The sequence below is a fragment of the Cyclopterus lumpus genome, chromosome 6, assembly GCF_009769545.1.
Source record: "Cyclopterus lumpus isolate fCycLum1 chromosome 6, fCycLum1.pri, whole genome shotgun sequence".
Classification (NCBI taxonomy): domain Eukaryota; kingdom Metazoa; phylum Chordata; class Actinopteri; order Perciformes; family Cyclopteridae; genus Cyclopterus; species Cyclopterus lumpus.
Genome location: NC_046971.1, coordinates 410,064 through 428,823, shown reverse-complemented (window position 1 = coordinate 428,823; position 18,760 = coordinate 410,064). Strand labels below are relative to the sequence as shown.

At 43.7% G+C, this 18,760-nt stretch overlaps 1 protein-coding gene across 1 annotated transcript; it reads right to left on the bottom strand.

The window, feature by feature from the left end:
• Positions 1-487: 487 nt before the first annotated feature.
• Positions 488-18,475, bottom strand: tph2 (tryptophan hydroxylase 2 (tryptophan 5-monooxygenase)). Its single transcript, XM_034535073.1, has 11 exons — positions 18,274-18,475; positions 15,640-15,774; positions 15,375-15,558; positions 11,202-11,302; positions 10,935-11,002; positions 10,501-10,697; positions 10,204-10,339; positions 9,525-9,651; positions 8,947-9,042; positions 4,545-4,678; positions 488-962 (listed from the first exon to the last, which is right to left on the bottom strand). The coding sequence occupies exons 1-11, from the start codon at positions 18,430-18,432 to the stop codon at positions 788-790; spliced, it is 1,512 nt and encodes a 503-aa protein (XP_034390964.1). The 5' UTR covers positions 18,433-18,475; the 3' UTR covers positions 488-787.
• Positions 18,476-18,760: the final 285 nt, after the last annotated feature.

The following is an 18,760-nucleotide window of genomic DNA, read 5'->3' as shown; positions in this document are numbered from 1 at the left end:
TTTTAATCTCAATGAGGCTTTTCCTGGTTAAATACATTTTAAATAAAAATATAATTAAACATTCTGAAGTCTGCACACATGTTTGGTGAAGAAAGGTGTTCTACGGCCTGCTGACAGGTCAGGACCAGGTCAGGATCAGGATCAGGACCAGGTCAGGATCAGGATCAGGACCAGGTCAGGATCAGGATCAGGACCAGGTCAGGATCAGGATCATGGTCAGGACCAGGTCAGGATCAGGATCAGGATCAGGATCAGGACCAGGTCAGGACCAGGTCAGGATCAGGATCATGGTCAGGGCCTGAGATAGAGGACCGGGGCTCTCAGGGTCAGGTGGGTCAGGGTTTAGATTGGCTTCTAAGAGGTTCTCTATAACTCCATTGTTACCGAAAAGAAAGGATTCACAATACAACATATATGTGTATCGCAAATTGTATTTAAGCCGACACGTTTGTGTACATTAATACAGGTGATGATTTGAACCAATCAGAGCTCAGAGACATGAACACAGGTGATGTTTAAACCAATCAGAGCTCAGAGACATGAACACAGGTGATGTTTAAACCAATCAGAGCTCAGAGACATGAACACAGGTGATGTTTAAACCAATCAGAGCTCAGAGACATGAACACAGGTGATGTTTAAACCAATCAGAGCTCAGAGACATGAACACAGGTGATGTTTAAACCAATCAGAGCTCAGAGACATGAACACAGGTGATGTTTAAACCAATCAGAGCTCAGAGACATGAACACAGGCGGTGTTTACAATCAGAGCTCAGCCTCAGGTGTTAGATGCCCATGTAGGTGTTCATCTTCCCCAGCGCGTCACACACCGTGGTGAGGTCGCTGCGGAGGTCCTGCACCACGTTCTCGATGCCGCGGGTGTCTTTGAGCAGGTCGATGCTCTGAGTGTACGGGTTGTAGTACACAGAGAATGGCCTCTTTATCGATTTCGCAAACTCCCTGTGAAAAAATAGACACTTTAAACAGGTCATGTGACACATCATGTGACAGGTTTTCAATTAGAAAGCATTTGATTAGTTAACCCATAGTCTCCTATGACACTGTCTTCCTCATGCATCATCGAAGCTCAGACGTTAGCTACGCTAGTTAGCCTGCCCCCAACCGTAACTGGTGCGGACCAACGTAGCTTCTGCTAGCTGTTCCCCGGCAGCCCCCGAGCAGCCGGATGGCTGGGTGACTGTTCGAAGGGGTTTTAAGTCCAAACAGAAGCTCACTGAGCACCACCAACCTCTTCACGTTTCGAACCAGTTTTCCCCACTCAGCGACACACCCGCTGACAAACCCACTCTGGTTATAGGTAGCTCCATAGTCAGAAACAAGAAGATAGGGAAGCCAGGGACCAAAGTCATATGCATATATATAAAAATATATGCATATATATATATATATATATATGCATATATATATATATATATGCATATATATATATATATATGCATATATATATATATATGCATATATATATATATATATGCATATATATATATATATATATGCATATATATATATATATGCATATATATATATATATATATGCATATATATATATATATATGCATATATATATATATATGCATATATATATATATATGCATATATATATATATATGCATATATATATATATATATATATATATATATATATATATATATATATATATATATATATATATGCATATATATATACACAGTTACCCACCCTTAACCTTAACTCTATAGAGACTGTGTCTGTCCCACGGCCACTTAAATTAATTAAATCAAAAGTAACCAGAAGAGGAGTCATACAAAATAACCTCATACAGGTTAACATCACTACTGCAACAGTGCAACAAAACAGGATAATTAAATGTGGACTCCTAAATATTAGATCTCTGTCATCTAAAGCTGTATTAGTAAATGATTTAATATCAGACAATCACATTGATTTATTGTGTCTTACTGAAACCTGGCTGAGCCATGAAGAATATGTCAGCCTAAATGAATCAACTCCTCCAAGTCATATTAATACTCACATTCCTCGAGGCACCGGCCGAGGAGGTGGAGTAGCAGCCATCTTTGACTCAAGCCTATTAATGAATCCTAAACCTAAACTAAACTACAACTCATTTAAAGCCTTGTTCTTAGTCTTTCACATCCAACCTGGAAAACATTACAGCCAATCCTATTTGTTATACTGTACCGGCCACCAGGTCCATATTCAGAATTTATATCTGAATTTTCAGAGTGTTTATCAAGTTTAGTCCTTAAAACTGATAAGGTTATTATTGTAGGAGATTTTAATATTCATGTGGATATTGATAATGATTGCCTTAGTGCTGCATTTATCTCATTGTTGGACTCGATTGGCTTCTGTCAGAGAGTACAGAAACCCACTCACTGCTTTGGCCACACCCTCCACCTTGTTCTTACATATGGCATTGACATTGAGCATTTGGAGGTCTTCCCACAGAACCCTCTTCTGTCAGACCATTACCTCATAACTTTTGAGTTCATACTCCCGGAGTGTACACCGTTAGTCAAAAGTTTCTACACCAGATGTCTAACTGACAGTGCTGTAGCTACATTTAAAGAAGCGATTCCTTCTGCATTTGATTCAATACCACGTCTCAATGTGACGGAGGACTCCTGTGCTAACTTTAGTCCGTCCCAGATTGATCATCTTGTCGATAGTGCTACAGGCTCACTGAGAATGACACTAGACTCGATAGCCCCACTGAAGAAGAAGACAGTGAGGCAAAGGAGGTTTGCTCCCTGGTAGAACCCTCAGACCCGCGACCTAAAGCAAACTTCACGAAAGCTTTAAAGCATATGGCGTTCCACCAATCTGGAAGAATCACGCTTAGTTTGGTGAGACAGCCTTAAAACATATAAAAAGGCTCTCCGTAATGCCAGAGCAGCCTATTACTCATCAGTAATAGAGAAAAATAAGAACAACCCCAGGGTTGTTAGACCTCAGTAGTAATGACTTCATGAACTTCTTCAATGAAAAGATTTGAACTATTAGAGGCAAGATTGATGATCTCTTGCCCTCAACTACTGCCGATCTGTCATCAAGAGGATTGGCCTTGGAAACGGCTGTATGCCCTGGTGTATATTTGGATAGCTTTTCTCCCATTAACCTAGACCAATTGTCCTCAACGGTTTCTACTTCTAAACCGTCTACCTGTCTCTTAGACCCCATCCCAACGAGGCTGCTTAAAGACCTGTTGCCTTTAATTGGCACCTCTCTGTTGGATATTGTTAATGTGTCTTTGTTAACAGGCCATGTACCACATTCCTTCAAAGTAGCTGTAATTAAACCTCTCCTGAAGAAGACCACTCTTAATCCAGAGGTGTTGGCTAACTACAGACCGATCTCTAACCTTCCCTTCCTCTCTAAGATCCTTGAGAAAGTAGTCGCAAATCAGTTGTGTGACTTCCTACATCACAATAGTTTATTTGAGGAGTTTCAGTCAGGATTTAGAAAACACCTTAGTGCTCATAAAGGACTCATCTCTGTACTGGTCTTATTAGACCTTAGTGCTGATAAAGGACTCATCTCTGTACTGGTCTTGTTAGACCTTAGTGCTGATAAAGAACTCATCTCTGTACTGGTCTTGTTAGACCTTAGTGCAGATAAAGGACTTTTCTCTGTACTGGTCTTGTTAGACCTTAGTGCTGATAAAGGACTCATCTCTGTACTGGTCTTGTTAGACCTTAGTGCTGATAAAGGACTCATCTCTGTACTGGTCTTGTTAGACCTTAGTGCTGATAAAGGACTCATCTCCGTACTGGTATTATTAGACCTTAGTGCTGATAAAGGACTCATCTCTGTACTGCTCCTATTGTATTTGTAAACGATGAAGCCTCAATGACCACCAGCGTTAATCACGGAGTTCCACAAGGTTCTGTGCTTGGACCAATTTTATTTACCTTTTATATATGCTTCCTTTGGGCAACATTATCAGGAAACACTCCATAAACCTTCATTGCTATGCAGATGATACTCAATTATATCTATCAATCAAACCAGAGGAGACCAACCAGCTCGCTAAAATTCAAGAATGTCTTAAAGACATAAAAACATGGATGACCTGCAACTTCCTGATGTTAAACTCAGACAAAACTGAAGTTATTTTACTGGCCCTGAACACCTCAGAGATCAATTATCTGGTGATGTGGTTTCTGTAGATGGCATTGCCCTGGCATCCAACACCACTGTAAAGAATCTCTAGTTATCTTTGACCCAGACTTGTCCTTTAACTCCCACGTTAAGCAAATCTCAAGGATTGCATTTTTTTTAACTCCATCAGAAGTGATGAGGAGGTGAGCGATGGTGTCAACAGATTGAGGAAGATAATAACTCTCAGGACTCTCTGATTTTTTCCTGAGAAGATATCATGAACACTTCCCAAGGACACAAGGACATGGACGAGCAGAGCCGGGGATCGAACCACCGATCCTCTGATTGAAGGAGGACCCGCTCCACCACTGAGCAGTGTGTGAAGGAAGCGTACTTTGTGTACTTTGTGTGTTGTTCACCTCATCTTCTCTTTGGCCTCCTCAAAGCTCTCGGACACGAAGTAGACGTCCTGGAAGCAGGTGATGAGGCACTCCTGGGTGCAGGTGGTCCTGGGGTCAAAGGTCCTCACCCGGGCCCGGTCTGAGAGGGCATGCTGGGGATCAGACTTAGTTTATGATACCTCATATTACTTCATGCTCTGTACTTTCTTTTGGTTGGGTTTTTAACAATACTACTCCTTTAAAGTATTTTATAATGTTGTACTTTATGAATTAAGTTTGTGATTTCAATATAATTTATCGTTTCAGACATTTAACGATTGAACATGTTCCAGATTCTCAACTGTGAAAATCTGATGTTTGATCTAGTTATATACTGTATGTATGTATGTATGTATATATATATATATATATATATATATATATATATATATATATATATATATATATATATATATATATATATATATATACACACACATAGATACAGTCTCCTATGAATCGCCACCTTAACGTGGTGGAGGAGTTTGAGTGGCTCAGTGATCCTGGGAGCTATGTTGTCCGGGGCATCAGCCCCTGGTAGGGTCTCCCAAGGCAAACAGGTCTCGGGGGAGAGCCCAGACTAAGAGCGGTTCAATAAACCCTGATGATAAGCAGCCCACGGACTGAAGCTACCTTGCCCGGACAAGGGAAACCGGGGCACCCTCCCGGAGCCAGACCCAGGAGGGGAGCTCGTCGGCGAGCGTCTGGTGGCCGGGCTTTTGCCCATGGGGCCCGGTCGGGCTCAGCCCGAAAAAACATCATGGAGCAGCAGTCACCCTGTGGACCCACCACCCGCAGGGAGAATTATCGGGGTCGGGTGCTATGTAGACCGGGCGGCGGGCCAGGCGGGAGACCTGGGCGGGCCGATCGCCGGCGGCATAGACTAGCTCTAGGGACGTGGAACGTCACCTCACTAGCGGGGAAAGAGCCGGAGCTGGTGCAGGAGGTGGAGCGGTACCAGCTAGATATAGTTGGGCTCACCTCCACGCACAGCATGGGCTCTGGAACCAAGCTCCTGGAGAAGGGTTGGACTTTGTCCTTTTCTGGAGTTGCCCAGGGTGAGAGGCGCCGGGCGGGAGTGGGGATACTCACGAGCCCCCGGCTGAGCGCCGCTGTGTTGGAGTTCTCCCCGGGGAACGAGAGGGTCGCCTCCCTGCGCCTACGGGTTGTGGGGAGTAAGGCTCTGACTGTTGTTTGTGCTTATGCACCGAACAGCATTTCGGAGTATCCGGCCTTCTTGGAGTCGGTGGGAGGGGTCCTGGAAAGGGCGCCGCATGCCGACTCCATAGTTCTCCTGGGAGACTTCAACGCTCACGTGGGCAATGACAGAGAAACCTGGCGGAATGGTGTTTTGTTGTTGGACTTCTGTGCTAGCCACAGTTTGTCCATAACGAACACCATGTTCGAACATAAGGTGGCTCATAAGTGTACCTGGTACCAGAACACCTCAGGCCGGAGATCAATGATCGACTTTGTAATCGTATCATCTGATCTGCGGCCGTATGTCTTGGACACTCGGGTGAAGAGAGGAGCAGAGCTGTCAACTGATCACCACCTGGTGGTGAGTTGGATCAGATGGCGGGGGACTCGGCTAGAGAGACCTGGCAAGCCCAAACGTGTAGTGAGGGTGAACTGGGAACGTCTGGCAGAGGATCCTGTCCGGGAGGTCTTCAACTCCCACCTCCGGAAGAACTTCTCACAAATCCCGAGGGAGGCTGGGGACATGGAATCTGAGTGGACCTTGTTCAAAGCCTCTATTGTGGACGCGGCTGCTCGGGGCTGTGGCCGGAAGGTCATCGGTGCCTGTCGTGGCGGCAACCCGAGAACCCGGTGGTGGACACCGGGGGTGAGGGAAGCCGTCAAACTGAAGAAGGAGGCCTTCCGGGCCTGGCTGGCCCAGGGGTCTCCTGAAGCAGCTGACGGGTACCGGCGGGCCAGAAGGGCTGCAGCGGCGATGGTCGAGGAGGCTAAAACTCGGGCATGGGAGGAGTTCGGGGAGGCCATGGAGAAGGACTTTCGGTTGGCCTCAAGGAAGTTCTGGCAAACCATCCGACGGCTCAGGAAGGGAAAGCAGGGTCTACCCCAGGCTGTTCTCAGCAGGGGGGGGGAACTGCTGACCCGGACTGGGGACATCGTCGGGCGGTGGAAAGAGCACTTTGAGGAACTCCTAAACCCGGCCAACATGTCCCCCGGAGAGGGGGCAGCGCCGGAAGACTTTGGGGTGGTTTCACCCATATCCCTGGCAGAGGTCGCTAAGGTAGTCAAAAAGCTCCTTGGTGGCAAGGCGCCAGGGGTGGATGAGATCCGCCCTGAGATGCTGAAAGCGCTGGACATTGTTGGGCTGTCTTGGTTGACACGCCTTTTCAGTGTCGCATGGGGGTCGGGAACAGTGCCCATGGACTGGCAGACCGGGGTGGTGGTTCCCATCTTCAAGAAGGGGGACCGGAGAGTGTGCTCGAACTATCGTGGTATCACACTGCTCAGCCTCCCGGGAAAAGCTTATGCCAGGGTGCTGGAGAGGAGGCTCCGACCGCTTGTCGAACCTCAGATTCAAGACGAACAGTGCGGATTCCGTCCCGGTCGTGGAACAGTGGACCAGCTCTTTAGCCTCGCAAGATTACTGGAGGGGTCCTGGGAGTTTGCCCAACCAGTTTACATGTGCTTTGTAGACCTGGAGAAGGCTTTCGACCGGGTCCCTCTGGGGTTTTTGTGGGGGGTGCTGCGGGAGCATGGGGTGCCGGACCCGTTGGCACGGGCCATCCGGTCTCTGTACGCCTGCAGTAGGAGCTGTGTTTGTCTCCTCGGTAGTAAGTCAGACACGTTCCCGGTGGGTGTTGTCCTCCGCCAGGGCTGCCCTTTATCACCGGTCCTGTTCGTGACCTTCATGGACAGGATATCTAGGCGCAGCCAGGGGGCGGAGAGGATCCGGTTCGGGAGTCTCGGGATCGCCTCTCTGCTGTTTGCGGATGATGTGGTCCTGTTTGCCTCCTCGGACCGTGACCTCCAGCATTCACTGGGGCGTTTTGCAGCCGAGTGCGAAGCGGCAGGGATGAGAGTTAGCACCTCAAAATCTGAGGCCATGGTGCTCTGCCGGAAACTGGCGGATTGCTCCCTCCAGGTGGGGGCAAACTGCCTACCCCAAGCGAAGGAGTTCAAGTATCTCGGGGTCTTGTTCACGAGTGAAGGTAAGGTGGAGCGGGAGATCGATAGGCGGATCGGTGCGGCTGCAGCAGTAAAACAGGCGCTGTACCGGTCCGTCTTAGTGAAGAGGAGCTGAGCCGGAAGGCAAAGCTCTCCATTTACTGGTCGGTCTACGTTCCAACCCTCACCTATGGTCACGAACTCTGGGTCGTGACCGAAAGAATGAGATCTCGGATACAAGCGGACGAAATGAGCTTCCTCCGTAGGGTGGCCGGGCTCAGCCTTAGAGATAGGGTAAGGAGCTCGGACATCAGGGAGGAGCTTGGAGTCGAGTCGCTGCTCCTTCGTGTCCAAAGGAGTCAGCTGAGGTGGTTCATCTAGTCAGGATGCCTCCTGGACGCCTCCCATTAGAGGTTTTCCGGGCACGTCCAACTGGTAGGAGGCCCCGGGGAAGACCGAGGACACACTGGAGGGATTATATCTCCCGGCTGGCCTTGGAACGCCTCGGGATCCCCCAGAATGAGCTGGAAAGTGTTGCGGGTGAGAGGGAGGCCTGGGTCGGCCTGCTGAACCTGCTGCCACCGTGACCCGACCCCGGATAAGAGGTGATAATGGATGGATGGATGGATGGATACAGTATATATGTCTACATAGATACAATATATAAAATGTATATATATATATATATATATATATATATATATATATATATATGTGTATATATATATATATATATATATATATATATGTGTATATATATATATATATATATATATATATGTGTATATATATATATATATATATATGTATATATATATATATATGTATATATATATATATATATATATATATATATATATATATATATATATATATATATATATATATATATATATATATATATATATATATATATATATATATATATATATATATATATATATATATATATATATATATATATATATATATATATATATATATATATATATATATATATATATATATATATATATATATATATATATATATATATATATATATATATATATATATATATATATATATATATATATATATATATATATATATATATATATATATATATATATATATATATATATATATAATATATATATATATATATATATATATATATATATATATATATATATATATATATATATATATATATATATATATATATGTGTGTACATGTGTGTATGTGTGAGTGTGTTACCCTCAGCTCCCCAATAGAAGACAGTAAACCGGCTCCATAAGCTCTCAGCTGACCTTCCTGTTTGCAGAGTCCAAACTCAATAGTGAAGAAATAACACTGAGAGAAAATATAAAAAATATATCAGAGTGAGAATATAATAAAATGTATCAGAGCACAGTAGAGCACCATGGTGGAATATGTATATACATAATATAGACTATAAAGTTAGTTCAAATGTAAAATCTAAAAGGAGTTTTGGGCTACATGTTTTGAATCACTATAAAACAAGAAGCAAGAAGGAAATTGATTATTATTGAACATTATATAAATAAGATCTAATTAATTAAACATGAAGCATCGGTTTACATGAATTTGCTTCATTTCAACCATTTTACTTGAATGAAGCGTTCTCCTTCCTCGCCTGTCTGCACACGATCATGAATAAACTCACAAACAAACATTGATTTTGTTTACTTTAATGTAATATCATTATTGTGAATAATAGAGTGTAATGATCCTTGTGGCCACTAGAGGACACCAGTAGAGCTCTGGTACACGTGTCACGTGACAGATGGAACATCAGACACACAGGAACTCACTGTGGCCAGTTTCTGAACGTCCTCATCAGAAGCTCCCAGAGACGCGAGTCCGATCTCCTGAGAGAACTGAGCGAACTTTGGATCTGCCAGCAGAGGAACGTGACCTAGCAGCTCGTGGCAGGTGTCTCTGCAACACACAGAAGAAGCTCTTATTGTGAAGGAGTCACAGACCTGCTGCTGCAGCTGTGACATCTAGCAACGGTCATTCAAATGGCGTCCACCAATAAAAGAAGAGCACTGTGAGGATTCAAGGATGAAGGAATGTGAGGAGAACCCAATGTAGGGGTCAAAGTAAACAGACTGGCATCTATGAAGCTCCTTTCTAGTCTTCTGACCAATCAGAGCGCTGAACACCAAACGTCAACTTTCAGCCATTCAGCTATTCACACACATTCACACACTGGGGATCGAACCCTGATCTTCTGATTAGATGACAACCCGCTCTAACTGATCCACAGCCACCCAGAAAGTTAGGCTTTTGGTCAAAAAATGCCCCAGAGACTTTAGTGTCTCAGTGAGGGGAAAGCGGTGTGAGCCAGTATGACAGAGGCTCAGACACATGCTCCTCTAAAGACTAGAAACTAAAGCATTTTAGGATTCACTGTGTGCCCTTGTCTCAATGTAAAGGGGTCCGTGGACAGGGGATGGTGCTAGATGGTTTGTGGTCAGGTGAACTCACGGCTCAGGTGTGTACAGCGGGTCGGTGCTGTGACGAACGTACTGAGTGCAGTTAAACACTCTGTAGGCCAAACCAGCAAGGAAGTCTCTGGGGGACAGGTAACCTGCTACTGGTCGCACAGTGAAACCAGACCTCTCTGAAACACAGAGGACAAGCATCACATACTGGTACTGATTACTGATTATACATGTTTTATACACACATTCACTTTTCCAGGTATCAGTACCTTCCTGCAGTCCGAAACTATGTTCAAATAAAGCACTAGAGACTCAAAGTGTTGCAGATGATGAACCGAACCTCTGAGAAACAGGGAGACGTCCTCCAGCTGGGGGATATTGTCGTCTCGGTAACCACAGTCTTTGCTGAGCAGCGGCAGGTTCTCCAGGTATTCTCTGCAGGCGTGAGTCGGGTACAGCTGGGTCAGCTCTCTGAAGACCACTCCCCACGTCCTGACCTCCTCTGGGGTGTACTCGATACGAGGGATGGGCTGCCCGCTGGGGAGGAACACATCAATCACTGAGGATTACAGCTGATAATTCATTGCTCAAAGTGTTCACATTAAAGATGAAGATGAGGAAGATACTGATGAACATTGGCATGCTCCTTCATGTGTTCAGTGTGTTTCATAGTTTGTGAAGTAATTAAAAAACATATTTGAGACATCAGTCCAAACAAACAAATGAAAAAGGTTTTTGTCAGAGGAGAAAATTGGCAAACATTATGATACTTACAATTTGTAATTCATGGCCACTTCCACAAAGTATTTCCTCCTCTGCCGATAAACTTCATCCTTAAAGCCCTGCAGGAAGGAAGAGGTCAGAGGTCAGCTGGAAAAGTACAACATTCACATATTATATTGACCAGAAACTATGTTTGGAAAAAATGATTGAATGTGTTCTTTGAGTTTTCAGTTTGTCCCGTGAATATTTATTTATGTATAATGTTATTATATGATGTTAAAATACTAATATAACATATTTCAACAGAAATGTAGTTACAGGGTGGTCTGCGTCCAGCTCTGATCCATACATCAACACTCTGTGGGAACACTGATCCAACTCAGAGATCTTCATCGGGAACCAGGGAACATCGTCTCCATCTGATTTAACAACAGAAATATAAAAATTATAAATATAAAAATTATAAATATAAAAATTATGATTTTTTTGAGAGGGATTTTCACATTTATCTTGATCCAAAGACACAAGGTAAATACAAAAGAGTTTTAAAAAGAACATTAATGACTAATCTTTCAATTCTAGAATCTACGATCATCCAACATGTTTTATTCTCATCAGCTGACTAGTATCTTTGGTTCAATGTGAGAGTCAAGGAACATATTGTTTTTTATCTATCTATAAACCAGATCATCATTGGTACCCACCCACCTATAAACCAGAACATCATTGGTGTCCCTCTACCTATAAACCAGATCATCATTGGTACCCATCTACCTATGAACCAGAACATCATTGATACCCATCTACCTATGAACCAGATCATCATTGGGACCCATCTACCTATACACCAGATCATCATTGGTACCCATCTACCTATAAACCAGATCATTATTGGTACCCATCTACCTATAAACCAGAACATCATTGGTACCCATCTACCTATAAACCAGATCATTATTGGTACCCATCTACCTATAAACCACAACATCATTGGTACCCATCTAACTATAAACCAGATCATCATTGGGACCCATCTACCTATACACCAGATCATCATTGGTACCCATCTACCTATAAACCAGATCATTATTGGTACCCATCTACCTATAAACCACAACATCATTGGTACCCATCTAACTATAAACCAGATCATCATTGGGACCCATCTACCTATACACCAGATCATCATTGGTACCCATCTACCTATACACCAGATCATCATTGGTACCCATCTACCTATAAACCAGATCATTATTGGTACCCATCTACCTATAAACCACAACATCATTGGTACCTAATCTACCTATAAACCACAACATCATTGGTACCTAATCTACCTATAAACCAACAACATCATTGGTACCCATCTACCTATAAACCAGATCATTATTGGTACCCATCTACCTATAAACCACAACATCATTGGTACCTAATCTACCTATAAACCAACAACATCATTGGTACCCATCTACCAATGTACCAGAACATAATTGATACCATCTACCTATGAACCAGAACATCATTGGTACCCATCTACCTATGAACCAGAACATCATTGTACCCATCAAACTATAAACCAGATCATCATTTGTGCCCATCTACCTATGAACCAGAACATCATTGGTACCCATCTACCTATGAACCAGAACATCATTGGTACCCATCTACCTATGAACCAGAACATCATTGGTACCCATCTACCTATGAACCAGAACATCATTGTACCCATCTAACTATAAACCAGATCATCATTGGTACCCATCTACCTATGGACCAGAACATCATTGTACCCATCTAACTATAAACCAGAACATCATTGGTACCATCTACCTATGAACCATAACATCATTGGTACCATCTACATATGAACCAGATCATCATTGGTATCATCTACCTATGAACCATAACATCATTGGTACCATCTACCTATGAACCAGATCATCATTGGTATCATCTACCTATGAACCAGAACATCATTGGTACCCATCTACCTATGAACCAGAACATCATTGGTACCCATCTACCTATGAACCAGAACATCATTGGTACCCATCTACGTATGAACCAGAACATAATTGGGACCCATCTACTTATGAACCAGAACATAATTGGAACCCATCTACCTATGAACCACAACATCATTGGGACCCATCTACCTATGAACCACAACATCATTGGTACCCATCTACCTATGAACCGCAACAACATTGTTACCCATCTATCTGTAAACCAGAACAACATTGTTACCCATCTGCCTATGAACCAGAACATAATGTACCTCTCTACTGAGCGTCAGTAATATTGGTAAGGTGCTTTCACAGAGATGAAAGATACTAAAGACAATATTGAACACCTCAGAGATCAATTATCTGGTGATGTGGTTTCTGTAGATGGCATTTCCCTGGCATCCAACACCACTGTAAAGAATCTCTAGTTATCTTTGACCCAGACTTGTCCTTTAACTCCACGTTAAGCAAATCTCAAGGACTGCATTTTATCATCTACGTAACATTTCAAAAATCAGGCACATCTTGTCTCAAAAAGATGCAGAAAAGCTGGTTCACGCGTTTGTTACTTCCAGACTAGATTACTGCAACTCCTTATTATCAGGCTGCTCTAATAAGTCTCTTAAATCCCTCCAGTTGATCCAGAATGCTGCTTGCCCTGGTCCAGCCCCTAGATATGTTGCTATAGGCTTATAGGCTTCTGGGGCATGTTTTTAGGATACACTGAGCACCTATCTCCTCTTCTCTCTCTCCTTATGGATGAATTTACATCTCTCCATTGCACCTTATTAACTTTGTTTCCTCCCCGGAGTCGTTGTGACTTCACGTCTCATAGGATCCATTGGACCTGGCTGTGTTTGATACCTCCTGTCTGGTGAGCCCCCCCTCCTCTCTACCTCCTTCTGTTTCATGGATTGGAGGTCCATTCATACATTTCTGTCATATTCATTGAATGTTTATGTAACTCTGTTCATTCTGGTCACATGACATCTATTCATCTGTCCATCCGGGGAGAGGGATCCTCCTCTGTTGCTCTCCTGAAGGTTTCTTCCCTTTTTTCCCTGTCAAAGGTTATTTTTGGGGAGTTTTTCCTGATTCGATGTGAGGTCAAAGGTCAGGGATGTCGTATGTGTACAGATTGTAAAGCCCTCTGAGGGAAGTTTGTAATTTGTGATATTGGTCTATACAAAAAAAACTAAATTGAATTGAATTGAATATAAACTTAAACCAGAGCTGCTGTTGTACCACTAGACTACATCTTCTCTCCACAGGCTGTCACTCATCCTCCATCCTGTTTCGATTGTTGACTAAAACTTGTATTTCGTTATGCAACCTTTCATTCTGTTTATTCTGCTTTCTGTTTATTTTCAGTCCGTCCATTAGTGTCTTTAGTTTAGTTTCTTAGTTTCCATGGTGAGGCTTCACTCACAAACACTTTTATACCAGACTTGAGTCTGAGGCAAAATACAGGTGTAGCAAGGCGGTGCAAGTGACTCTGATTCTGTCTGGAGAGGTCTCAGACAGATTACCAACTACAAGCCTAAAACCCCCCACTCTATGAATAACCTCCGCCTGGTGAGAGACGTCAACAGGCTGTTTAAAAAACAGAACCCCCGCAAAGCAACCGACCCGGACTCTGTCTCCCCCTCCACCCTGAAGCATTGTGCTGATCAGCTGTCTTAGGTGTTTACAGACATCTTCAACACCTGTCTGGAGACATGCCATGTACCAGCCTTCTTCAAGGCCTCCACCATCATCCCCGTCTCCAAACAACCTAGGATCACTTAATGACTACAAGCCCTGTCACCCTGACCTCTGTGTTCATGAAGTCTTTTGAACGGCTAGTCCTGTCCCACCTCAAAAGCCCTCACCGACCCACTCCTGGACTCCCTGCAGTTCGCCTACAGAGCAAACAGGTCTGTAGACGACGCTATCAAGATGGCCCTTCACTTCATCCTCCAGCATCTGGACTCCCCAGGAACATACGGCAGGACACTATTTGTAAACTTCAGCTCTGCCTTTGCTTCCTGGGCTACATCATAACGCAGGACCACACAGGTAGAGGTGTACTGTACTAGCTCAGGTGGACTCACCTGCCTCAGCAGACGACACAGGTAGAGGTGTACTGTACTAGCTCAGGTGGACTCACCTGCCTCAGCAGACCACACAGGTAGAGGTGTACTGTACCAGCTCAGGTGGACTCACCTGCCTCAGCAGACCACACAGGTAGAGGTGTACTGTACCAGCTCAGGTGGACTCACCTGCCTCCGCAGACCACACAGGTAGAGGTGTACTGTACCAGCTCAGGTGGACTCACCTGCCTCCGCAGACCACACAGGTAGAGGTGTACTGTACCAGCTCAGGTGGACTCACCTGCCTCAGCAGACCACACAGGTAGAGGTGTACTGTACCAGCTCAGGTGGACTCACCTGCCTCCGCAGACCACACAGGTAGAGGTGTACTGTACCAGCTCAGGTGGACTCACCTGCCTCCGCAGACCACACGTGTGCCGGTGTGTTGAAGGAGATGATGTTCACGTGGTCTCTGAGATGTTGCAGCAGCTCATCAAACTCTTTTTTACTGCAGCTGCAGTCGGCAAAGATCTCCACCTCGTTCACGACTCGCTTTGACAACCGAGACTCGATGTGACTCAGGTTCACTTGCTTCTCCTGCAGAGCAGATACTAAAGTAAAGATAAGGTGTCCCTCTAATCAATAATCAAAGAGTGAAAAAGGAAACCGACATCTCACCTGGAAGAGCCTGAGGGCTTTGACCAGACAGCCCACCTCGTTCTTCAGAGAAAACACCACCGCCGTCTTCCCACAATCCTCAGCGCTCTCTTTGTCCGGCATCTCGTTGATGGGACAGAAGGATGGACGCCTCGACTGAACAACAAACAAACAAACAAACATTTCATCTATGACATCATGTTTCTATGACATTGTGTTTCTATGACATCATGTTTCATCTGTGACATTGTGTTTCTATGACATCATGTTTCATCTATGACATCATGTTTTATCTATGAAATCATGTTTCTATGACATCATGTTTCATCTATGACATCGTGTTTCATCTATGACATCATGTTTCATCTATGACATTATGTTTCATCTATGACATCATGTTTCATCTATGACATTATGTTTCATCTATGACATCGTGTTTCTGACATTATGTTTCATCTATGACATCATGTTTCATCTATGACATCATGTTTCATCTATGACATTGTGTTTCATCTATGACATCATGTTTCATCTATGACATCATGTTTCATCTATGACATCGTGTTTCATCTATGACATCATGTTTCATCTATGACATTATGTTTCTATGACATCATGTTTCATCTATGACATTGTGTTTCTATGACATCATGTTTCATCTATGACATCATGTTTTATCTATGAAATCATGTTTCTATGACATCATGTTTCATCTATGACATCGTGTTTCATCTATGACATCATGTTTCATCTATGACATTATGTTTCATCTATGACATCATGTTTCATCTATGACATTATGTTTCATCTATGACATCATGTTTCATCTATGACATCGTGTTTCATCTATGACATCGTGTTTCATCTATGACATCATGTTTCATCTATGACATTATGTTTCATCTATGACATCATGTTTCATCTATGACATTATGTTTCATCTATGACATCATGTTTCATCTATGACATCGTGTTTCATCTATGACATCATGTTTCATCTATGACATCGTGTTTCTATGACATTATGTTTCATCTATGACATCATGTTTCATCTATGACATCGTGTTTCTATGACATTATGTTTCATCTATGACATCATGTTTCATCTATGACATCATGTTTCATCTATGACATCGTGTTTCTATGACATTATGTTTCATCTATGACATCGTGTTTCTATGATATCGTGTTTTATCTATGAAATCATGTTTCTATGACATTATGTTTCATCTATGACATCATGTTTCTATGACATTATGTTTCATCTATGACATTATGTTTCATCTATGACATTATGTGTCATCTATGACATCATGTTTCATCTGTGACATTGTGTTTCTATGACATCATGTTTCATCTATGACATTATGTTTCATCTATGACATCGTGTTTCTATGACATTATGTTTCATCTATGACATCATGTTTCATCTATGACATCATGTTTCATCTATGACATCGTGTTTCATCTATGACATCATGTTTCATCTATGACATTGTGTTTCTATGACATTATGTTTCATCTATGACATCGTGTTTCTATGACATTATGTTTCATCTATGACATCGTGTTTCATCTATGACATTGTGTTTCTATGATATCGTGTTTTATCTATGAAATCATGTTTCTATGACATTATGTTTCATCTATGACATCATGTTTCTATGACATTATGTTTCATCTATGACATTGTGTTTCATCTATGACATTGTGTTTCATCTATGATATGTTTCTATGACATCATGTTTCTATGACATCGTGTTTCATCTGTGACATTGTGTTTCATCTATGACGTGGATGTTAGTTCATGTGAGCGTGCATGTTAGTTCATGTGAGCGTGCATGTTAGTTCATGTGAGTGTGCATGTTAGTTCATGTGAGCGTGCATGTTAGTTCATGTGAGCGTGCATGTTAGTTCATGTGAGTGTGCATGTTAGTTCATGTGAGTGTGCATGTTAGTTCATGTGAGCGTGCATGTGAGTTCATGTGAGCGTGCATGTTAGTTCATGTGAGCGTGCATGTGGGTTCATGTGAGCGTGCATGTGAGTTCATGTGAGCGTGCATGTGAGTTCATGTGAGCGTGCATGTGAGTGTGCATGTTAGTTCATGTGAGCGTGCATGTGAGTTCATGTGAGCGTGCATGTGAGTTCATGTGAGTGTGCATGTGAGTGTGCATGTTAGTTCATGTGAGTGTGCATGTGAGTTCATGTGAGCGTGCATGTGAGTTCATGTGAGCGTGCATGTTAGTTCATGTGAGCGTGCATGTTAGTTCATGTGAGCGTGCATGTGAGTTCATGTCAGCGTGCATGTGAGTTCATGTGAGTGTGCATGTGAGTTCATGTTAGTTCATGTGAGCGTGCATGTTAGTTCATGTGAGCGTGCATGTTAGTTCATGTGAGCGTGCATGTGAGTTCATGTGAGCGTGCATGTGAGTTCATGTGAGCGTGCATGTGAGTTCATGTGAGCGTGCATGTGAGTTCATCAGCGTCGATATGTTTATGAAATGTAAATAAGACTTCTTTTGCAGAACCCACTGACACAAGTATTAAAAACAAAAGTACTTATGATGAGAAGTGATCTGCAGACGAAGAGGAGGATGAAGAAGATGAAGAGGAGGAGGAGAAGGAGGAGGAAGAGGAGGATGAAGAGTCCTCACCATCTGCCCCCCGGTGTGACGCTGCTGCTGCTGGTGGAACATGGCCGAGTCCAGAGATAGCCCCCTCCTGGACCAGTACTTGCTGGAGAACATCATCATGGCGGGCTGCATGCGGGGCACCGGCTCCGGACCGGGCTTCCTCACGTGGGACGAGGCCATGGGGAACCAGTGGGTGTAGGAGTACCAGGGCTCCAGCCTGCCGTCTGCTGCTGCTGCTCACACTGAGGCTGAGGGAGCAGCACCTCCTCTTAAATACGGAGGCAGGGGGGGGGGGTCTGAGGCTCCTCCCACTGAGGCTGAGGGAGCAGCACCTCCTCTTAAATACGGAGGCAGGGGGGGGGGGGGTCTGAGGCTCCTCCCACTGAGGCTGAGGGAGCAGCACCTCCTCTTAAGTGCTGAGGCAGGGGGGGGGGGGGGGTCTGAGGCTCCTCCCACTGAGGCTGAGGGAGCAGCACCTCCTCTTAAGTGCTGAGGCAGGGGGGGCTCC